This window comes from Thamnophis elegans, chromosome 7, assembly GCF_009769535.1.
Source record: "Thamnophis elegans isolate rThaEle1 chromosome 7, rThaEle1.pri, whole genome shotgun sequence".
Lineage (NCBI taxonomy): Eukaryota > Metazoa > Chordata > Lepidosauria > Squamata > Colubridae > Thamnophis > Thamnophis elegans.
Genome location: NC_045547.1, coordinates 16260612 through 16285327, shown reverse-complemented (window position 1 = coordinate 16285327; position 24716 = coordinate 16260612). Strand labels below are relative to the sequence as shown.

The following is a 24716-nucleotide window of genomic DNA, read 5'->3' as shown; positions in this document are numbered from 1 at the left end:
AATGGGCTCGTTTTTTGTCAAAAGAAATTGCATGCATAGCATTAAGGAGACTTATAGAGTACTCCTAGGGGCTGGGGGGGCACAATTGAGCAAAAAACAGCCTGTTTTTCACTCATTTCTGCCCTCCCCAACCCCCAGGAGCTCTCTGAAAGCCTTCTACAGGCTCTGCACGGCCATTTTTGTGAAGGGGGGCAGGGCTTTGGGAGGCAACAAATGCAATATTCAGTGTATAAGACACACCCAGATTTTCACCCTCTTTTTTGAGGGAAAAAGGTGCGTCTTATACTCCGAAAAATACGGTATATTCAGATTATACGATTGCCTGCAAATAACATGGCAAAGGCCTTTTTTTTTAACAACTCTTAGAGGGAAAATTGAATCTTGATTTGGCCGTTTAATGAAGCCGGCTGCAGGGACTGAAAGTTTTCTTTTTCTTTTCTTTCCTTGCAGCTTCACAACGAGCTGGAAAAGGCCGAGAAGGACAGCGCAGAGCTTCAAGAGTTTGCGAATGCCATTCTCCAACAGATAGCCGATCACTGCCCAGACATCCTGGAGCAAGTTGTCAATGCACTTGAGGAATCATCCTGACTGAAGCCAGTGCTGCTTCTCCACAGCAGCCTGCCATGGGGTCAGGCCCTCCCAGTTCACAAGGAGTCATGAGAATAATAAAGCATACGAAAAGGGGAGGGGGAGGAAACACTCTTGGTGCACCTTTTTATAAACAAATGAACACAAACTGGTAATTCCTCCAGTCGATAATGCCTGCATTCATCTTCTTACTGCCTTTCTCCGTCGGAATATCTGCCGCACAGTTACTTTCCCGTTGGCTCTGGGTTGTGTCCACTCTGAAAATTGCCAAGACTAGAAAGTGTGACGAGGCACTCGCCTTTTGTTTTACTTTCCAAGTAATGAAAATCTTTGGCCTGTGGGGAATTCGATGTCCTCTAATAGTGTCTTACAATTGGCCAACATCCGTTTAGCTAGGTTTGCTGCTTATGTCTCTACAAGAGGATTGATCCTAATGGAGAGGTGGGAAGTATCCCCCATTCTTCGTGATGCATTCTGTTATGGGATACGTTCCCGTGTTTTCCTTATTGTTCTGCTTATTGTGAGCCTCACTTTTGTTTACCCAATGAGCTACGAAACCTGGTGGCTGGTTTCTCAGCTCGTTTTCTTGGTATTTTAGTCAACTTTACTATAACACTATTGTTGCATTTTTGATTGAACTGTGCCCCTTTTTCCCCACTTCTCTCATTTTATCTGTTTTCTAGGTTCTTGGGGAGTTGCGTCATATCCACATGTTCCAGAGCCTCCATCAGTGATTGAGAGAACAGAATAGCTTCTCTATGTGGTCTTAGGTTAACATATTGCAATTCACAGCCTAATTAGGAATCTGAATATTCATTTGAATTATATTAATAATGAAAGTACATTTTGACTAAGGGCGCTATTAGTTCTATGCATAATTTATTCTTGGAAATATTCACTGGAACAAACTTTGGTTTTGCTATATTCCTACCTTCATTAAAGTAATTTCCTTATTTCAAGCTTCGGGGTCACGAGGAACCTTTAGAGTAGGGGTGTCAAACTTGGGCCGTCCCCTTTCGTTAAACCAGGCGGGGCCAGCATGTGACGCATCCAGCCCACAGGCCATGAGTTTGACAGCCCTGCTTTAGAGCATAAATATGTTCCTTCTTTGACAAAGAATGCAATGTCTACAATATAGACATATTGTAGTGAGATAGAGTCTTACTCTTAAAGATGTCTTTCTTTCTTTCTGGATGTTATATATTTCATTCTTCATCCCTAAGGTCCCCTTTTCCCCCCACTGCCTCATCTCTACCCAGGACATGCCTATGTTCAGATCTGGAAAGCCAGGTCACACGATCAATTTTGAAAGTTGGGCAAATTCAGGTTCATGTTGTCTTGTAGATGCCTCAGAAAACGGATTGGGGCATAAATAAGCTTGGTTTTGAATTATAAACAGTCTTTCTTCCTATGGGTTTCCTAATGAAAGGTTCCTATTGCTCTTAGTTAGCACCTCCATGGTTTTAGAGATCTGTAATGATAGCTTTAAGGCAACTAGAGCCTCTAGTTAATGCTTTTTGACATAAAAGAGAAGAGACCTGAGTGATCTTAAGTTGGCAATTGCTTTCACCGGAAGGCATATAGACAGCAACTACACAAACTATTCACCCATGTGTCATATCAAAGCCACATCTTTGGCCCTATTGCTTGAAAGGCATATTTTGGTAGGACCTGCTGCTTTGGAAGCTTCCTTTCAGGTTTTCCTCCTCCATCCCTAATTACTCCCTGTAGGAATTTAATGCTGCCTATAAAACCATCTCAGCCTTCAGGCCTAACATTTGCCACCAGTGCTTATCCTATGGAGTTATATGGTTGGATCTTCAACTGCCCTTGTTCCCTGCTGTAAAATAATCCATCCTCTGTAGGAAAAGCTCTGGAATTTCCTTATCTCTGGTTGAAATGACTTCTGCTTGTAAACTTAGCTGAGATTCTCCTTGATAGCTTTTTGTTTCGTTTTCTTTTGTTTTGTTTGAAGGGGGATTTTTTTTCTGAAAAATGGAGAAGATAGTTTGTGGTTGTTCCTACATTCTCATGTGCTTATTGCCCTGTTTATGTTAATGCTTCTTCAGCATTTAACTCTTCCCCTACATGTGGCTACACTAAGGCAAAACAGGATCTGTTACAATATATATATATATATAATATTCTGAGAATTTCTTAAAGGTCCCACTGCAAAGAAACAGTGATAGGTGCTATTGTTTGCATTCCATTCACCACATTCTGGGGAAGGGGGGGAGAAATTTGTTAAATTACTCTTATTAGTATTGCAGCTGTGGAACCCTTGTCATTCTTACCACAGATCTGGACTGGAGCTCCCATATTGCTCTTCTTTTCCTTCTTGTGTAAAATCTTTTCCCTCTACCGTGGATCCTCTTACATTTTAAGAATGGATCTAAGCCTTCAATAAAAACTTGGGAGAGAGAAAAATGCACACACAAGTTGTTATCTGCCAACAACGATCTAACAGCAGTAAAATATTGCAGGTAATCTTGATGCCATTTGGAAAGAGGACCTGTCTTTCCTCACATCTGGAGGAACTGTAGGTCTTAAACACAAGGTGTTAGCCATGAATTCTTTATTCCAGTTGGTCATGTCATCTGGGAATTCTGGACACTCCAATGCCGACCTCTCTGGAGCAGGAATGAAATGCTATATTTGCTACCGGTTCGGAACCGGGAGTGCACAGTACCTCTGCGCATGCGCAGAGTGTCCCTGATGACGTCTGGGTGGGTGAGGAGCCTCCCGCCGCCACCACTACCGGTTCGCCCAAAACGGCAGAATACGACCTCTGTTCTGGAGATTGTAAAGTTAGAAGTAATTCTGGAAGAGCATTCTTATTTCCTTTTGACCATAAAGTAGAAGATGGTTAACACTCTTGTAGATTTACACAACATTGGCTGCATTGGAAGACAAAATGAAATGCTCAGACCCATGTCTGGTAATCTGATATTTCATGGAACAGTCGCAGCTTTTCTCAGTTTTGATATCTTTATGGTCTGCTACAAGTCAGACCAAACTTTTTGCGTCCAGAAAATATACCCAGAAAAGTTTTTCCTCAAAAGCATTCTTTTTTTTATGTGCCTTGTTACTTGCTTCAGTTTTACATGAATTTTATTTAGATTAGCAACGTGAATATAGATTTTATTGGGTAACCAGGCTTGTCTGTTTTGAGAATTGTTTTCCTTTTCTTTTAAGCTCTGAAAAGCTGATTTTCTGTTAAGGAAATATGTTCCATGATCTCCAAAGATGCTACACAGAGAGCTTCTTGAAAGATTAAGGTACTTTCTTGTGCCAGCCTCGTTGGATTGTTTAGTGATCCAGGTTTTCACTCTAATTTCATCAAAACCAGGTTTCAAACATTTTTAAAGAGGAAAAGAGAACCTCAGCTTCAGAATTATGCAGTTATAAAAAAAACAGACATGTCAATGTAAAACACCTTTCTTTTTTCATGATTTGTTACGACAACTATTTTTGGCCCTTGTTTTTATGTAGGAATGCCAAGGACTATCTGGGAACTCCCAAAGACTTGCAATAGCTAAAGAAACAAAGAGTACAGCAAAATAGATACCATTTTTTAATATGGAGGGAGTGGGTTAAAGATAGAAATATATACACATCCACCTTCATCAGTAGTATTATACATCTGTTTTATCTATCAATTCTAATCTGTCAGGAAAATTTCTGTATCTGAACATAAAATAAACTTCTAATCTCAAATGAGTAGATTGCCATAGCATAGAATCCTGGAGTGACCTTATCCAATGGAAATAGAATACAGTTTGTCGCAGTTGTTGGAATCCGAGAGGCGCTAACGTCAGCAAAAGAAGGGAAAGCAGATTGCTGCATATCATTCTCCTCTGGAGAAAGGTGACCGAGCAGAGAAATTGGGTCGTGGCTGGTTGGGGGCTGCCAAAGTTACCAAGACAAACTCTTCTCTTGCCAAACACTCAGTCTTTATCAGTGCAACCGGTGCTGTTTTTGTAATAAACATTTTTTACTTTTTTTCCATTTATAAAGGAAGCTGTTACCTTCTGAACAAAATGGCTGTTTTGTCGACATTTTTTTTAAACGAGAAGAATAAAAAGCATTTCCGAACTTTTTCGTGTCAAAAGCGCAAACATAAGAATACTGATTTTTTTTTTCCCCCCCAGTGCGTGTGGTGAGTGCTGTAACCCTATCATCATTGGTATTCTTAAATCTTTCAGGGTTGGTGTTTTTTGGGTTTTTTTTTAAAAAAAAAATATTTTTCTGTTTTGTTCTCTGCTTGTCAATTTTACTGTCTGTGTGATCCTCTGGCTGGTGGGGCAGTTACTGACCGTGTGTCTATTGTCTGATTTTAAAATAAAATTTAAAAAGGTAGAGTAGAAATTGAAAAGTTGTACTTTAAAAATATAAACACTAAATGTATTGTCCAAAGGAATTCAAATATGACTAAGCAAAGTTGTGAACTCCTCCTTTTACAGTTACCTTAGGCAGTTCCCAATCTTGTTCCTTTTTAGCACAGCTGGTTGGGGAATTCTGGAAAGTCCTTAAAATTGGCAAGATTGGGAAACTCTGGTCTAAGGAAAGAGATGATTTAGTTACCTTTTAGTTGCCTTTGTCAGACTTGAAGAAGACCAGACCAGTGTGGCCTTCATAGGAACATCATTAACCCTTGATTTCCTCACTATATCACTATGGTAATATATATGGAGTCCCTTTACACGAGAAAAATAAATTAGTCCTGCAGTTGTTGTTGTTTTCAAGTTTCCTAGGGGTTTTTTTTAGTTGTGCAAATTTAAATTGGAGGGATGTATGGAAGCTGGCATTCATACTTTGTGTTTTTAGACATAAGTTCTATTTCCAATGCCTCTGCCAGGAGTTCCATTGTTTCTTTGACAGTATAATCTTAAAGGGCTTGTCATTGTGGTAGAAGATTTCTACTACTGCTCCAGGGTTTGGCTAACATAAATATGCATAGCATAATTAGATTTATTATTGCTGCTAATCATATCTTACAAAAACATGAATGTACTTTCAAATGTTTAAACCTGGTTAGTTTGGAGAATACCTTATCACCTTTTTCCATTTGAAATAACCAGCATTTCAGCAGAGATGTATCTGATTTACTATCAAGTGTTCCTGCCAGAATAAGAATGCTGAATTTATTGCAGATGGTTTGTAATTTCACCCTTGGGACATCCTTATTAATGCTGCATCTTAAAAGATTTGAGCCAAGTTTAATTCATAATTGCCTTTACTTTTTTCCCATCTGTTTTTGGCTTAGGATGAAGTAATGCATCTTTCAGGCATTCAGCAAATAAACTGGAATTTGTCGTGGGCATCTCCTTAAATACAAACAGCTCATAAGCTTTGACTTACCTGTATTAGCAGTCATGTTACTGATAGCTTACATATCATTTTAAGGATATGATCACATTGGTTCAAGTGGATGAGATGCTCCTATAACCAGAAATGCATGCTGTTAATTCATCCAGGCCAAAATAGTTGGTTAATTTCATCAGACTTAAGTTCATGATGAACTTAGAACATTAAGTTCTGTTTTATCAAATTATCACGAAGACAGCATAATAGGCTGTCATTGGGGTGAAAACTAGTGGGATGGCTTCCCCGTGTTTATATACTGCAGGTGGGCACAGTAAACATGGGATATTATTATTTTTTTGTCTACTTGGAAAGTGATGTGTTGCACTTTAATAATTGAGGAGGAGACAACTTTTGCATATATAATCTGACATACCTTGAGTTCCTTTTGGAAGGACTAGCAGTGGGAGATAATAGATGTCTGTAATACAAGTTGCATATGCTGCCTTCAACATAATATGTGTTTAATTGATGGAGTCATGTTACTGACAAGATAATGAATTGCAAAGAAATTGTGTTATATATTCAACTTTGCCTTGATAATATAAACATTTTTGTTCAGTTGTTTCTTTTTTTATTAACAAAGTTCATGAGGAGATTATAAACTTGTTTAAAAATTAGATGTTATGTCCTTATATATATATATATATATATATATATATATATATATATATATATATATATATATATATATATATATATATAAAAAATACCTTTGTATAGTAAATTTTAAAGTCTGCTGTTCCAAGATGTGAAGTGTTCAAAGTGATAAGTCTTCTGATGTCACGCTTCTTCTTACAATAGCTCAGATGTGGTTATTACACAGAGGATGGGTAGATCTGGTGGGAACCACCTTGGGAAAGAGTTGGGGACCAGAATTCCTCCATTTTGGTACTTAAGGCATGTTGATTATACCAGTGCTTAACCATAGATGACACATTGATCCTTATTTTAAAAAAAATCTGTTGGATGGAATTGGCTTGCCTTTTTAGCACAACAAAGGATGTGCTCATCTCTATGAATATAGTTTTTACAACACATGGTCCCCTATGCTTCTGGTTCTCACAGTCCATTTTCTTCACCACACAAAGCAATGGCTGCTGACACCTCTCCACTTCTGGTGAACAGTCACAGATCTGTTTACTTTGTGAACTTGCCCGAAAGAAAGTCATTTTTTTTCTACACAACTCTGGCCAGAGAAAATCCATGGGGCCTAAGATTGTGGCATTTTCCCCATTGTTAATGACATAAACTGACACTGACAATTGCCTCCTCACTTTGTGTACTAGAACAAAATTAGCTTTGTTAGTCTAATGATATTGCCATGGTTTCAAGAGACATGTTCAGACTCTAGAAACTAAAGTTCAGAGAGAAGAGTAACCAGGTTGATTAAGGGACTGGAGACTAAAACATGTGAAGAACTGTTACAGGAACTGGTCATGGCCAGTCTAGTGAAGAGAAGGACCAGAGGCGACATGATAGTAGTGTTCCAATATTTGAGGGGCTGCCACAGAGAGGAAGGGGTCAAGCTATTTTCCAAGGCACCTGAAGGCCACACAAGGAACAATGGATGGAAACTGATCAAGGAGAGAATCAACTTAGAAATAAGGAGAAATTTTCTGACCCTGAGAATAATCAGCCAATGGAACAGCTTGCCTTCAGAGGTTGTGGGGGCTTCATCACTGGAGACATTCAAAAAGAGACTGGACTGCCAATTTGTCAGAAATGGCGTAGGGTCTCCTACTTGGGTGGGGGGTTGGACTATATGACCCACAACATTGTCAATCTGTTTAATTTTGCTATCCACACCAAACTATGGCACAAACACAGCCTGGCATTTTTTTTCCTGCCAAGTTCTCATAATGATTGTCCCCAGGTTGCTCAAGAATACATTTCAGCTCAACAGTTTGAAAGGCCCAAGGTATATAAAATGTATAATGCTTGGCACCCACTACTTAGAATTGAGGTCTGTTACAGATGGAAAATATTCTAATTTGGCTTAGAGTTCTGACTCCATTCTAATTTGGACCTCTAATTAGAGATGTATTGGGGGGGGGGGTGACATTAGGGCAGAGAGGAGAGGAACATGCTACATGCTGATTGTATGGATTGAGAAACTTGTGTGGCAAAACTACACTTAAACTTAATTGTTTCTGGCACACTTAACACCGTTTTCCAGGAATTTAAAAGCGTGGATAGCTGTGGCCAGATTGGGGTAAAATGGCCACAGGGGCTAAGTAATTCCTATGCCAGAATGAAGTACTCTAGAAGCCCTTTGCTATTCATTACCCCCTCACCTTCAAAGCAACTTGGAAAGATTCCAGCACTAGAAGTATCTTGCCAATTACCCCTCTCTTAACCTGTACAAGAAATGGGAAAGTAACTGAAATCCATCACAAAAGAAAAAAAATGTGACCCGTCAAAACCACGGTCCACAAAAGCGCGATCGACGAAAGCGCGCATTTGACGTCATCACAGCGCGACGAAAAAAAAAATTGAAATAAAAATAAAATTAAAGCAAGCCGATTCACATAAAGGTAAGGGTTAGGGTTAGGTTAAGGGTTAGGGTTAGGTTAAGGGTTAGGGTTAGAGCGTTAGGGTTACGTTTAGCGTTATGTTAAAGGTTAGCGTTAGGTTAAGGGTTAGGTTTAGGGTTAGATTTAAGGGTTAGGTTTAGGTTTGGGGGGGTTAGGGTAAGGTTTTCGCTTTATTTTTACATTTTTCGATCACAGCGCGATGTTTTCGTCGCGCTGTGATGACGTCAAATGCGCGCTTTCGTCGACCGCGATTTTGTCATCCGCGGTTTTGTGGTGGAACCAAAAAAAGGGGGGGTGGGATCCATTTTTTTCATATACAACCAGCTTGCACTGCTTTTTCCCACTTTAGGATTATATCTCCTTAAATGACAAAAAATCTGGGCCATTTTTAAAGTCACTTTACTGAAATACACAAGAGTTATTTTACAGCAAGAATGTGGAAACCGGTGTTCTTTGGTGCAGGAGTCTCCAACCTTGGCAACTTTTAAGACTTGTGGACTTCAACTCTCAGAATTCTGAGAGTTTGAAGTCCACAAGTCTTAAAAGTTGCCAAGGTTGGAGACCCCTGCTCTAGTGGATGTTTTTGACCCCAACTGGAGATGGAATTGATCAAGTGTGGCTCTGATTGTGTTGCTGCTGCCATGGTCACCCATCACTCTTAAGTGGTCTTGAACTCCTGCCATTCTGAAAAATCAGGAATATTCTTTGCCTGCTGATACAATTTATTACTGTTCCATGGTGTATTTTGGCTTTGGCTTTATTTGCCTTACTGTAACTGTCAAGATAATCAAGACAAACTAATTACACAGTGGCCTAGGGATCACCTAAGGAGTGCTCAATTGAGTCTGAGAAACATAACACCCAAGGCAGGACAACCCCTGTGTTATTCTTTCTGGGTATCCAGCTGAGATGAATGCAGTGGCTCTCCAAGTTTTGGGGAAAGAAAATGGATGCTTTTAACAAATGTGTTTCTAAATTGCCGGTGGGCAGCAGCCCAGAAGGAACAGCTGTCTTCTCTCTCGTGGGTCTTGAAACTTGGGAAGGGATGAAGTTTGAGAAAGAGGCCTACAAGTGGAAGAAGCTGTGACCATTAAAACAGTTGTTACCCAAGTCAAATTCCACTTTTTGCCCCGACAACTTGACAGGACGTCTGATTCCAAACACATTTACTGGAAAATAAAGTTCTTTTAGTTTAATAGGAGCTCCTTAATGGAAGGTTCCCTGACTTAATGGGAAATGCCATGCAATGTACTCCATTGCTCCATTTTGCACTCTTTTATTCATTATTTTAATGCACAGTTCTGCCTATGTTGGAGGAGCAGGAATGCTGTGGTTATTTTGCATGTTAGCATCGTTTTAGCCTTCAAAAAGGCAAAAAAAAACCAAAACCCAACCTAATTTTCCGTCCTATTATCAAGATTTGATGGCTAGGACTGGGAGATTTCTGTCATACTCCTTTTAAGGACTTCATGGTAGGGCTTGAGGGCCTTGAGCCCCAAGGGACAAGATTTCCTGACTCATATAAGCTCGACAACCCACACTCCAATATTATATACAACCTCTTTTCTCTCTGAGTAAGGGACCTTATCCTAGTCTAAAGAAATGAGGGATGACACAGTGCTTTTGTTTTGAAGGCTGAATCTAGTTTCTTTTTTTTATATAATCAAAGTTAGCAGCCCTAACTTTACTGCCTTTTGAAGACAGCCATAACTAGTGTTGTGGCCCGCTGGCAGCCAGCAGAGCTGGCAGCAGAATCAGACAGTGAGGAGGTTGGGGAAGAACATGAGCCAGTCCTGGGGGCTGAGGAAAGCTCAGACAAGGGTTCTGTATCGGAGACAGCAATTGAGGCAGAGGAACGGCTGGAGCCTGTTCCCAGTGTGTGTGCATGCGCAGAGCTGCCAGAAGATAAGAACAACTAAGAAAGCAGGGTCGACTTGGGAGTAAAGCCACACTTGGGAGGTGATTGACCTTTCCCATAGGAAACAAAAGAGGAGAGAACGGGGAGTGGGTTTTTACAGGAAACAATTCATTCCTTTGGTTGTTTCAAGAGTGGAAAGTTCTGTTTGTGACTATAAGAAACTCTGTGCCAAGTGTTGCCTTGCCCTGCGTTTGGAAACTAATTCTCTGGCAGCTCTCCAAGCAAGATAAGGTTCGTGTTGATAAATGTTCCTCTGAAAGACTGTTTGCCAAGCCTTGCTAACCGAGTGAAAGGAATTCACAGTCATGTAAATAAAAAAGGTTTTGCAGGGACCAAGACTCTGCTTCATGCTTTTTAAGGAAGCCGAGCTCAGAACAACTAGAGCAACATGGAAAAAGACAGTGCAAGGCTACATAGGCAATGATATGAAAGGAAAGCTTAGGTCAACTCACTAGCCTAACTTGTCCTAGTCCAGAATAGGAAATGGAGTCTACTTGAGCCAGAACTGAACCATCAAACAGGAGTCAAAACAACTTTTACATAATCCTGAGAAACCTGATACTAAGGGGTGGAATCAGGGAGCTTTAAAGTTCATCTGAGGAGGACCACAGCACACTAAAGAAATTCATGTATCCAGGAAGAAAAACCATAAATAAAAGACGGGACCCAGGAAGTGAGCCTCTGCCATGGAATATCATTCCCCCAGTGAGACTGACATCCAAGCCTTCTGATTTTCCAGAAATCCTTTCAAACCTGGTTTTGTCAAGCTTGGACGATGAAGCACGGGGCTCCTGTGAAAAGGCTACATTGTATTTCAGTAAGATCTTGAAATCACTCTCCCATGGTTTAGTTATAGAGTTTTGTTTTTAATTGATTTTTATTGCACGCTCCCTGGAATCAACTTTTGTAAGATGGACAGCTAATATAAATTTGACGCCTAAAATAATTTAAAACGAACAGCATCAAATGACCATTCCATATGTGAAAGCATTCATAAATCAAAGGTCATCTGTCAGTCTTCTGCAATCTAAGGCTCCAAGTGTGAGGATTTCCCAGTGTGGGTTTAGGCATGCTGACACTTGCAGTCCCATATATTGAGCCAAGGTGGCACAGTGGTTAGGGTGCAGTACGGCAGGCCACTTCAGCTGACTGTTATCTGCAGCTCAGCGGTTCTAATCTCACCGGCTCAAGGTTGACTCAGCCTTCCATCCTTCCGAGGTGGGTGAAATGAGGACCCAGACTGTGGGGGCGATATGCTGACTCTGTAAACTGCTTAGAGAGGGCTGAAAGCCCTATGAAGCGGTATATAAGTCTAATTGCTATTGCTATCCAACAGCCACCAAGTTGGAGAAAGTTACCCATCCAGCAAACCATCTTATTTCTTGACTTCGCTATTTCTACCTTTCAAAACAAGCTGCTTGTGCAGTCTAGATGATCAACTAACAAGGTGAGGTCACGTTGGGTGATGAATAACTGAGAAATGGTTCTCAAATGCCAGGTATTGTTGTATGTTCCTCTGCAGAATAGCGAAAGTTAGTAAAAACAATGTCAAGATCAACACTGACACCGAGGGCAAACTTTGAGTGCTGCACCTGCACGCAAAGTGCGCATTAGGTGTGCGCCTGTGCAAAGTGCTCCCTCATAGATCCAGTAGGGAAAGATTTGGAATCCCACCACTGCCCTGAATAGGTTGAGAGTTGGAGTGCCTAAATGAAGAACACTCCAGTGGAGATTCTTACTGGATAACAACCTGCTACCTGCTGAATATGGAGAGACACAGAACCCAGACAATCTGCTGGCATGTTGGCTACTACCAGAAACATGTACCGATAATGACTTAAGTTTGGCCCAAGGGCAAAGCCAAGAAGGTGGCTTTATTCTGAGAGTTTAAAGTTTGATCTAGACACAGAAGAAGTGTCAAGTAATTGAGTGTATGAAACCTTCATTGGAGTCTTCATCCGATCCAAACATGGGTTTTTATGCTTCATAAGAGCCGAGGTGGCGCAGTGGTTAAATGCAGCACTGCAGGCTACTTCAGCTGACTGCAGTTCTGCAGTTCAGCTGTTCAAATCTCACCGGCTCAAGGTTGACTCAGCCTTCCATCCTTCCGAGGTGGGTAAAATGAGGAGCCAGATTGTTGTTGGGGGCAATATGCTGACTCTGTAAATCGCTTAGAGAGGGCTGAAAGCCCTATGAAGCGGTATATAAGTGTAACTGCTATTGCTATTGCTATCCTGTGAAGTCTTGAATGACTTGTCCATGCGTTGAAGAGCCTACTTTAAAACAGACCCTTGAAGCCAACTTCCACAGAACAGCTTCTATCCCCAGTGCAGCAAACCATAATTCACTACAAGAGTTGAAAAGATGGGATGGAGGCTAAGAGCGGTCTGTCAATGGAGACACAAAATAAGCCTTTTTAAAAAAACAAAATGGAAAGAGAGAGAGAGAGCTCTGTTTGCATGTCTCTTGGAGATGGATGGTTTCCCACTTAATGCCAGAAAGTATAAACAACGTGCTTTGTTTCTGTTTGCTTTGAAAGACTTTCAGATAAGTACGAAATAACAAGATCTGCCACAAATACAGCTAAAAGCACAATACTGCATTTAATCCCAAAGCTAACTCTCCATCTGATTCAAGCCATGCCATGAAAGAGAATGCGCTTTTTTGTTTGGGGTGGGGTTTGGCTTTGTGTATAGGTTTGAGTGAGATAAGGATTTACAAGGAAGCTACAATGTTAGATGAGGCTGGCAGAGCTGGCAATCAACCTCTGGCCCCATTAGATGGGAAGTGGGACCAGATTGGTAGGAAGAAGGTGGAAGGTGCAGTAAAGAAACGGGTTATGATATGATAAAAAGACTATGCATCTGGTAGTACATACCCGCATTTTTCAAGGTATAAGACGCACCAAGATTTTGAAGAGGCAAATTTTTTAAAAACGTTTTTTGCACTCTGCAAATGGGCCCATTTTTTGTCAAAAAAAGGGCATGCATAGCCTTTAGGAGGCTTATAGAGTGCTTCTGGGGCTGGGGGGCCAAAAACAAGCAAAAAACAGCCTGTTTTTCACTCATTTGTACCCTCCCCAGCCCCCAGGAGCACTCTGGAAACCTCCTAAAGGCTATGCACGGCCATTTTTGCAAAGGGGGCGGGATTTCGGGAGGCCAAAAATGCTGTATTGTGTATAAAAGGCACCCAGATTTTCACCCTGTTTTTTGAGAGAAAAAGGTGTGTTGTATACTCCAAAAAATATTGTATATTAACTACAGCTAGGATTGTATTTGTACAATAATGGAAAAATGATGAAATACCGTCAGATGACAATGTCATTAAGAAAATATTAGATTGTACAGAAATGGATAGACTAACACTTAGTGTTAAAGATAAAGAAGAAAGAGTATTTCTTAATGTGGGATGAATTTTACAAATGGTTAGATAATAGAAATAGAACTTAGAAAAGAGGAGATATAAAAAAGAGGGAAGGATAATGTGGAGGGAATTTGATGATGAAGATATCATATACTATTATAACTGTAGTTACATTATTAATAGTATTGTGATGAATATTATAACAAATACGTGGATTTTGATTGTTTAAAACCCTGATACCACATTGTTCGGTGGAAATGGAAAATAATATAAATAAAACATGGGAAAAAGGAAAAGAAAAAAGAAACGGGTTTCAAAAAAAAGTTTGTTCCTGTCACTAAAGTAAAATTTAATTATGGTATCGAATGCATTTTCTGAATTTGTCAGTGAATCACTTCCATGAAAACAATGATGTACTGCTATTGCAGCATTTTACTCTTGGTTTTATCATCATGGCGATGGCCTTGCTATCCCTCTCTCCTACACAGCTACTCAAAACTGTTGCTCTCCAATTTTATTGGAAATACAATTTCCACCAATCTAAATAGATCATTCTAGGATTTGCCTTAAATAAACAATGAATGAAACACAGGACATTTTTCAGTACTCCATGGAATACTTAGTTCATAAGCTATGGTCACTCACATAGGTGGCAAATATGTTTTGGGAGATTTGTAGCCTTCAATGGCTTTGTTTTCCAGCGATCAAGATTCGTGCCATAGAAAGAAATGAAGTCTGAAGCAACAATCAGAAGACCATGTTGAAAAAAAGGAAAAAGAAAGAATGCATCCGCTATATCAGCCTGCTATATTTAATCTGATAAAGAAGCTGAGGTGGGTTGCTGCCCGGTATGGGCTGAACTGGTAGTAGCGTTGTTGGGAGGCTCTGCCGACCATGCGCAGAAGCGTCACACATGTACACAAGCGAGCGCAGGAGCGCGCCCAAACCGGTAGTAAAAAATTAGCAACCCACCTCTGTAGAGAAGGTATCAGTTAGGAGGTCACCTCTCATGGGTCTTCTCTACTACGTATGGTGTCTTGCATTATGGAACATTCTTCCTCCCAAAAATTAGATTACTGGCATGCCTTTTGATGATCCAGAAGTTCCTTGAAACCTGGTTATGTCACCAGCTTGAGGTTTCCAGGAAACTAGCAATCTATCTGGATAATTCCATTGTTGAGGTGGATGTTCTCATTTCATCTTTGCCTGGGGTTTGAATATTTTACTTCTAATAACATTTATTTTTCAATACTGATTCTCATATGGTATTACTGATTATTTTATATATAGAATATAGAATATTCTTTATTGGCCAAGTATGATTAGACACACAAGGAATTTGTCTCCGGTGCATAAGCTGTGTATATACAAACAACATAGTAACATAGTAATAGCACTTAGACTTATATACCGCTTAATAGTGCTTTTACAGCCCCCTCTAAGCGGTTTACAGAGTCAGCCTCTTGCCCCCAACAATCTGGGTCCTCATTTTACCCACCTTGGAAGGATGAGTCAACCTTGAGCTGGTGAGATTTCAACTGCCGAACTGAAGCTAGCAGTCAGCTGAAGTAGCCTGCAGTGCTGCACTTTCGGCTCATATATAATCATAAGATAATAATAATAATAATAATAATAATAATAATAATAATAATAATACTGGCGCATAATACACCAGACATCACACTGGTTGAGAAAAATAAGGTCACAATCATAGACATCGCAATACCAGGTGATAGCAGGGTCGCCGAGAAGGAACATGAAAAAATCGCAAGATACCAGGACTTAAAAATCGAAATTCAACGACTATGGCACAAACCAGCAGTGGTAATTCCAGTGGTAATTGGCACACTGGGTGCTATTCCAAAAGCACTGGAATTACATTTAAAACAGTTAAAAATTGACAAAATCACCATCAGTCAAATGCAAAAAGCCGCACTGCTTGGATCTGCACACATATTACGAAAATATGTTACGACGTCCTAGGCCCCTGGGTGGTGCCCGACTAGTAACCAATGCCAAATCCGGCGAAACAACTGGCCGCTGTGATACAATTGTACAATAATAATAATAGCACAAACCAGCAGTGGTAATTCCAGTGGTAATCGGCACACTGGGTGCTATTCCAAAAGCACTGGAATTACTTTTAAAAGAGTTAAAAATTGACAAAATCACCATCAGTCAAATGCAAAAAGCCGCACTGCTTGGATCTGCACGCATATTACAAAAATACATTACGACGTCCAAGGCCCCTGGGTGGGGCCCAACTAGTAACCAATGCCAAATCCGGCGAAACAACTGGCCGCTGTGATACAATTGTATAATAATAATAATGATGTGTGGTTTTATTGTTGCGCAAGAGTCATTTTTTGTGAGATAGGCTGCTTTACAAATTTGATTAATAATGAATGACTCAATAGGTAGATGAAAGTGCAAAATCTAGTCTAAACATCTCACCGACTGTGCAACCAACCATAATAATAAATAATAATTGACAAAATAATCATCAGTCAATTGCAAAAGGCAGTTTTTCTTGGAACAGCTTACATCCATTATTTTTTTTCAGTGATGTTGCAACTTCAAATAGTCACTTCACAAATGATTGTGAAGTCAAGGACTACCTGTATGTGTGATCCATAAGTCTGCAACCACACCATATTTCTAACTCAAGCTGAGATAACTCTAGACTGAAGGTTTTCTTCTTCCAAGGGTTCACCTTTCCTTCCCTCCTTACGTCTATAAGTTTTAACACCTACGTTTTTGCTTATTCTGAATAATTTTTGCAAAGTCAGAAAGTTCTTGTAACCTTTATGTCTCTATGCAGCTATTAATTTATTTGCCCATCTATATTATACATTACCAATAGGTTTCTTAGAAACCACTAGGTCTGGGTTCCACCACAAATCCGCGAAGCCCTTATCCGCGGAGACATAAGCGCGAAGACTGATTCGCGCCGTTCAAAGCGCTAAGGAAAAACGCTACCCTACCGCGATGACATAATCGCGGAGGGCAAATCCGTGCATTCCCAAGCACTCAGTACCCTAAACCTAACCCTAAACCTAATCGTAAACCTAAACCTAACCCTAAACCTAACCCTAACCCTAAACCTAACCCTAACCCTAAACCTAACCCTAAACCTAACCCTAAAACAAACCCCTAAACCTAACCCTAAACCTAACCCTAAACCTAACCCTAAACCTAACCCTAACCCTAAACCTAACCCTAAACCTAATCCTACCCTTACCTTAATGGAAATCGGCTTTCTGCTGCGGCGCCGTTTTAAAGCGCCCTTCTGTTGCCGCGCTGTTGTCGCGGCGGTGATGACGCGCGATGATGACATCGCGGCTTTAGCGACGCACTTATGTCTCCACGGATAAGGGCTTCGCGGTTTTGTCATGCCACGCTATGTCTGTAGGATATAATAAGTGCATTTTTCAGTAGATTCAAACTCTAAATGCTGGAAGATTTATTTAACTCTTAAAAAGTGTCTATGTAATACCGTGGATTAAATTCATAGACATATGTCATGCTTTACTAAATTACTCCAGAGAAGCAAAACCATGAGTTGTGTAGGCCAGTGTTTTTCAAACTTGGCACTTTTAAGATGTGTGGTCTTCACCTCTCAAGCTGGCTGGTGAATTCTGAGAGTTGAAGTCCACACATTTTAAAATTACTTTGTTTGCAAAAAATAAAAATAAAATACAGACCAGAGGTGGTATTCAGTCGGTTCTCTCCGGTTTGGCCGAACCAGTAGCAGTGGCTGCAGGAGGCTCCGCCCACCCACCCCAACGTAATGCGCAATCACGCATGCTCAGACGCGGCTCGTGCGCACTCACATTTGTGAAATGGTAGGGAAGGTAAGTGAATCCCACCGCTGATACAGATCACTTCAAACACCTGCTTATCAAATTATTTGCTCCTATACCATGAATAAATATATCAGGCTATGTAAAAAGCTATGGCATCTCACAGAAAGGCTACTCTTGAAATAATTAAGAGGTCATTACAAGAATAGGCTGATGTGCTGCATGACTAAAGGGTATGCCATACAGTATATATCTTTTCAATGGATAAAATAGCTTTCCCCAAACTTGATGGCCTCCAGATGTGTTAGACCTCCGCTCCTATAATTCCACAATCAGCGTGGTATTTGGCTGTGCAATTGAGAATTCTGGCATTTGAAGTCCAACACCCCTGGAGGGCCTTAAGTTGAGGCATGCAGAAATAAATGATTTCTGTGGATTTACTCTCTCCTGGACACAGCTGGGACTGCTCACCCACTTCTTCCTTTTCATCATCCATCACAGCTGTCCTTACATGAAGAACAGTTCGCCTTACTATAAGAGTGATATCTAAGCACATCTTAGATAAATCTTTGGGAGGGGGAATTTCATCCTTCCCAGCTTTTAACTATCCTCGGATTGATAGGGTGGAAGAATTTGTATTGGCGGCCAGAAATAAATCTCTGCTTGCAGAATGCCAGTTATTTCTCAATATTCAAAATATACTGGGTTCTTTTTTTTTCATAGAGAACTAGGCAACATGCATTTGCTTTGATATCTTCTCCTCCATTCTCTATTTTGGTTTATTTGCCTTGCACTCTGGTTCCAGTTTCAGCTTTGTAACACCTGCGACTACGAAGTCTGTGCCACTGGATCACTACATCCAAAGGTGGACCAATTGTCTGGGAAGCCTCCTGTCTATGACTGGAATTAATCATTCATTATTAATACTGTACTGGTGTCAGCAACGGCACGACAAACCTTTACAATATTTCATTGGATAAGACCAAGGGCCTTTGTAGTCAAGTTTCTTGTTACTTACCGTTGTCAGTAAGCATCCGAAAAGGCTGCAATTCAATTCAAACCTTTATTGTCAGAGTACAACAACATGTGTACAATGAGATTGGCTGAGCCTCCCTTCGTGCACCCCACCCCACCCTCAACACAATACAACTCACTAAGCTTTGCTGGCTGAGGAATTCTGGGAGTTGACATCTACAAGTCTTAAAGTTGTCAAGGCTGGAGACCCCTGCCTTGGACCATCCCTCTCTCCAGGCATTCTTGGTGTTAACCTAGCTAGATGTTAAGTGAATAGCTGCTTACCATGCTGGCCTATGGGATTTAAATCTTGACTTAATAGATTTTACAAGTGAGAATCTGCCAGAGGGTTGAGCTTCGTCTCTCATAACTCACAGCCGGCATTCTTTAACTCTGTCCTTTTGATGTGGGGATCTCTTTTACCATTCAAGTTGCTGTTTCTAGGATGCTCTGGACTGGAATAGGCAGAGGAAGTTGCTGAAAGTGCAAGAGAGAACAATGATCTTCATCTAGAACAGAGGTCTTCAAACTTGGCAACTTTAAGACTTGTGGATTTCAACTCCCAGCATATTCCCAGCATAGCTGGCTGGGGAATTCTGGAAGTTGAAGTCCACAAGTCTTAAAGTTGCCAAATTTGAAGACCTCTGATGTAGAAGAGTGTTGGGAACCCTTCATAAACATACGGACACATGGGAGCACAGACCTAATCTGACCAGAAGGCTCTCAAGCTCAGGGAGGAGGGATGTCAAAGGTCAGTTTGAAAAGTGGTTTATTGCCAACAATTTCTGAGTATTGAACCAAAGGAATAGGACAGAAAGGAAGAGGATATGAATCAGAGGAAGAAGAGCCCAGATCTCTTCTATGTACTGTTTAACTTTACAAGACCTCCCAGCATCTCTGCCTTAATGATAGCAATAAAAGTAAGGACCGAGGATGGGCACCCTCCAGCCATGTAATGTTGGTTAAAAAGCTGATAAAAACCTAAAACAAAGATTTCAAAACTATTTGTGGGTCCACACATAACCCCCCCCCCCTCAACTAAACAAACAGAAACCAGATACTCTTGTTTTAGTGTCTGTCATAAGGCCTCAGATGACGGTATTTAGCTCCTTCTGTTGAGCTGGAGCTTTGATGTAACTGGACTGGTTTTCTCCATGGCAGTGAGCCTTTAGTGGAACTCAATAACAACTCCATTATGTCCATTCTTTTTTAAGTTCTAGAAGTTGTAGTTGGATACTCTGCATACAATATGTATATTTCCCTCACCACTGTCAAACCATTCACTAAGGCTGCATTACTACTACTATTAATTTTCTCATCCTTCCTATCACCCATCTTCTCCCACTTATGACTGCAGGACTGTAACTTTGTTGCTTGTATCCTTACGATTTATATTGATATTGTTTCCTGATTCCTTATTTGTATCCTATGACTATCATTGTACCTTATGATTCTTGGCGAATGTATCTTGGCTTTTTATGTACACTGAGAGTACATGCACCAAAGATAAATTCCTTGTGTGTCCAATCACACTTGGACAATAAAGAATTCTATCTTCTATCTTGCATTTTTCCAATGACGCTCCCCTGCTCAAAATGGCACTAATACTTGAATTACTAGTTACATATATTTCACCCTAGACTTGGAAAAAATATACCTTGCATAGCAATTTTTTCAGCATCTTGTTCCGCTGTTAAACATGCTTTTCTATCCATACTTTTAGTTTTCAGTCTTGATGGCGTGATGGCAAATCTATGGCACGCGTGCCACATGTGGCATGTAGAGCCCTCTCTGCGGGCACCCCAGCCATCACCCCAGCCCAGCTCCACTGCATATGCAGATATGCCTCCCGTCAGCAAGCTGGTCTTTGGGTCTCTATCACGCATGCGCAAGGGGCAGGGCGCATGTGGGGGATGCATGCACAGGGGGCATTTGCATTGCATTTTGGGGTTTTGTATGCATGCATGTCCTCCCGTTTTGGGCCTGGAAAGCCTCCTGCACCAACCTGGAAGCCAAAACTGGGCAAGGGGGTGGGGGTGCATGGGCAGGGGGGGCGCTCACATTGCATTTTGGGGTTTTGGGCGTGCGCTTTGGACACTCGTCACCAAAAAGATTAACCATCACTGCGATATACCCTTTAACAGAGCATCGCTAGGGTTATAGATTGTAGTGGAATATTAAGATACAGGCAATCGTTTATTTATGCTTGACTCAAGCCACCTAAGAGTTGAAAGATCATCACCAACAAAACGAATTAAATTCAGATTTCAGAAGCTGAAAACGGCTGCTTTGTTCTCTTGTCTTTTTCATGTGCAGGGTTCAAAGCAGTAATGGTTTTCTCTTATCTTCCCTACCGGTTCGGAACGGGGAGCGCTCACACGCGGCGCTTCTGCGCATGCGCAGAGCATCTGTGATGATGTCTGGGCGGGTGGGCGGAGCCTGCTGCCATCGCTGCTATCGGTTCGCCCGAATTGCAGGCAGCCGGCAATCAGCAGAAGTAGCCTGCAATACCGCACTCTAACCACTGCGCCACCGCAGTTCATAATATTTTCCCCAAAGGCTAAATTACAAGAGGAAAGGCCACGTGGTCACAAGCAGATCTTACTGGCATTTGTATAGTGGACTCAGATGTAATTTGAGGTAGCATTTAAAATCAAGTTAGTCATGCTGAAAAAGATAAGATTACCCAAAAGTTTGGTCGCCAGGAACTTCACGGTCCTAATTCAGTGCTCTAGCCCAGGATTCAGACGTTTGGATGTTAGTTTTTAAGATTCTTAGCAATGGCTATCTTGGCTGGAGAATTCTGAAAGATGAAATGCAGACATCAAGGAAGCACATATTTCAGGAAAGGCTGTTCTAATCACTACACCAGTCTGGCTGTTAGACCCAACTATGAAGTGTGTTCAATCCTGATGCTCACTGAATGATTGTGATAAACCACTTTAGTTCAACCTAAATTTGTCTCAAGAAAGCTTTTGAGGTTGAATACTGAGCTAAAAGAAGACAAATATACGATGTATCATACAAACACACATCTAACAAGTTAAGCAAGATTGAAGAACATTTCAACATTCTTTCTTTATGGCTAAAAGCTTCTGCTGTCTTATAAGAAACTGCTTCCAGAAAACCGTGTGTTTGTATGTGTGTGTGTCTGTTCCCTGCTTAGCATCATGCTAATTGTCTAGTTAAATGAACAAAGTTCCGCTTTACTCAAACATTCGTTCTCTAAATATTTGCAACATTCCCCAAGTGCAATTTGGATGAATGATACGGCCTCTCTCTGTCTTTGCAAATTGCACAACGAAGATTAAACCCAAAGAAAATAGAAACCCCGGCCCTAGGGAGATCTATGGATTCTACAAAAGCTTTGCATTCTTGGCAATGCTGCCTCGTATAGGTTTGGGATCGATGGGGAAAAGGCCTCACCAAAAGGCCATACCCTGTAACCATGCTGGCGAACATATGGCATGTGTGCCAGAAGTGGCACACACAGCCATGTCTCAGGAACGTGAGCCGTCATCCGTTGCTCTTCCAGGTTCCAGCGCACTGGCCAGCTGGTTTTCACGTGCGCAGGAGTGCCAGAAACTGGAACAACAGCTGCCCGGTACACATGTGTGTGCCAGAACATGATCTTCCGGTTTCCGGCATGTGCAGCTGCACCAGCCTGATGGTCTTCACATGCACATGGATGCTAGAACCAGGAGATCAGGAGGCCGGTGCGCATGCGCCCACTGGAAACTGGAAGATCATCTTCCCAGCATGCATATGTGGACCAGGAAGCTGCTCTTCCTGTTTCCAGTGCGTGCATGCGCTCTGGACAGCTGGTCTTTGCATGGACATGTGCATCTGAAACTGGAAGACCATGTGGCCGGTGCACATGAGGATGCCAGAAACCGGAAGATTATGTTCCCGGCATGCGCATGCACACCGGGTGGCTGCTCTTCTGGTTTCCAGGGCGTGCATGTGCTCCGGCCAGCTGGTCTTTACATTCACATGCATGCCAGACACCAGAAACACCAGATGGCTGGTGCTCATGCGTGTGCCGGAAACCAGAAGATTATCTTCCTGGCACGCACATGTGCGCCGGGTGGCTGCTCTTCTTGTTTCCAATACACACATGCTCCCATTTTGGCACTTGTTGCTGAAAAGATTCGCCAACGCTGCCCTATAATCATAGTATTCTGTAAAGCAGAATGGTCAGGCGAAGAGACCCTGCTTCAGTAGACAATCGTGTTTTTTCTTCCCATCGGTTCTCCAATCCTAAAAGGCTCCTAATTTGGGACTTCAGACAGCCCCCACCAAGCAGAGTGGATTGCGTACTCCTTGGGTGTGGTTGTGTGATGCAGTTGAACTACAGCATATACACCTGGGGAGAGGATGTAAACATCAATTTATCTCCCAGGGGAAATGAGAGAAGGTAAATATTATGAACGAATATATCTGGCTTTGCTTTGAAGTGCACTTTGAATAAGGACTCGGTAACTCCTGAATTACGAAGGGTATCTTCCACACACATCAGAGATGCTTTGTGGCTCCCAGATCTCAAAATGGAAGGATCAGGTTGCCTTTCGTAGCAATTCTTTCTGCCGATCTTGTATACAACCTGAAGTAGGATGGAGGTTGGATGTTATGGTATTCCCATAATAGATTTGACTGCATGTGGTTAGCTTGACTTGGGCTTTACAGCATCTGTTTGGGGTTAAACCTGATTTTCGGTGTGTTATTGACTGGGTCAACTGACTCCATTTTAGTATTTTCATAACGCACAATCCTTTGTCCCAATTGTGCTTTTTTTCAAGAGGCAACTGGATTTCTGGGGGTTTTTTTAAGACGTTTCGCTTCTCACCCAAGAAGCTTTTTGAGAGCTGAAGAAGCTTCTTGGATGAGAAGCGAAACATCTTCAAACAAAAACCAGAAAGCAAAAAAGTCCAGTTGCCTCTTGAAAAAAAGCCCCATTGGGACAAAGGATTGTGTGTTATGAAAATACTAAAATGGAGTCAGTTGACCCAGTCAATAACACACTGAAAGTTTAACCCCTGGATGACTGAGAATCTCCATAGACACATAATCCTTTGACAAAACCCAAGTATCTTTTTTGAGAACAGGACCCAGAATCATCTTGTGGCATCTTATAGCTTAACACACTCATTACCGCACAAACTTTATTGGACAGATAATTCATTAGGTCCATGAAATAGTCCTGTAAACACTTAGATACAAATGAATACCTACATATATTACATACAACACACACAGGACATAGTGTGTTTTGTATTTCCCAGTAAGTAGCTATAGATTTGCACATGGCACTAGAGCAGGTTTGCCTGGAAAAAGCTGCAAATTAAGTTGCAGATCAGAGATGACTGATATTTTGGATGCTGGTGTGTGCATTTAAGATATACATGTTTCAGAGCCAATATGGTACCGTGGTTAGGCCTGCCATGGAAGATCATTGAATACTTTGAGCCAGTTACTCACATTCTCTCTCTCCCTCCTCCCCCCCTCTCCTTTTGAAAGTAATCCACTTTGGAAGCATGCCTAGATAAACTAATTCTACTTTATTGTTAAGTTACATTAACATAGCTTTGCAAGTCTGAAAGTACATCCCTTCCCCGTCATCTTTACAACTCAAGAAACTAGGGAAGGTTTCTTCTGAGATGTTTGCGATGCCCACATTCCTTCCAGGGGCTAAGCTACATCTTATCTGACCATTCTCTGGCTGCTGCTATTCCCCCTCTCTCCCAAGGTCATTCTCACATACCATTAAACTCTCCGTTCCACCTTCTTTTGTTGCGGTGATTGTGACAGAGTGGAGGAGGGAGTATTGTGTACTGTTCCTTCAGCTTCTAAAGAAAAGGTCGGATGTAAAATAAGTAGAAAGCATACAACATAAAGGTGGGTTGCTGCCAGTTCAGCACGGATCAGCCAAACCGGTAGTAGCGGTGGCAGGAGGCTCTGGCCAGACGCTTCTGCACATGTGCAGAAGCGTCGCAGGGGAACGCGCCTGAATCGGTAGTAAAAAAATTAGAAACCCACCTCTGATACAGCATCTAGGCTGCAAAATTCAGACAACCATGAGGTGGTACTGAATAGATAAGGACACCCCATTTTTCACCATCTAGTGATCAT

At 41.4% G+C, this 24716-nt stretch overlaps 1 protein-coding gene across 3 annotated transcripts in view; it reads left to right on the top strand.

The window, feature by feature from the left end:
• The window catches only part of LOC116511140 (ELKS/Rab6-interacting/CAST family member 1), a 158348-nt gene extending 151835 nt beyond the window's left edge, over positions 1–6513 (top strand). For all 3 annotated transcript variants that reach the window (XM_032220979.1, XM_032220981.1, XM_032220980.1), the window contains one exon: positions 451–6513. In XM_032220979.1, coding sequence (XP_032076870.1) covers positions 451–588 — 138 coding nt within the window. In that variant the 3' untranslated portion in view covers positions 589–6513. The remainder of the gene's footprint in view (positions 1–450) is intronic.
• Positions 6514–24716: the final 18203 nt, after the last annotated feature.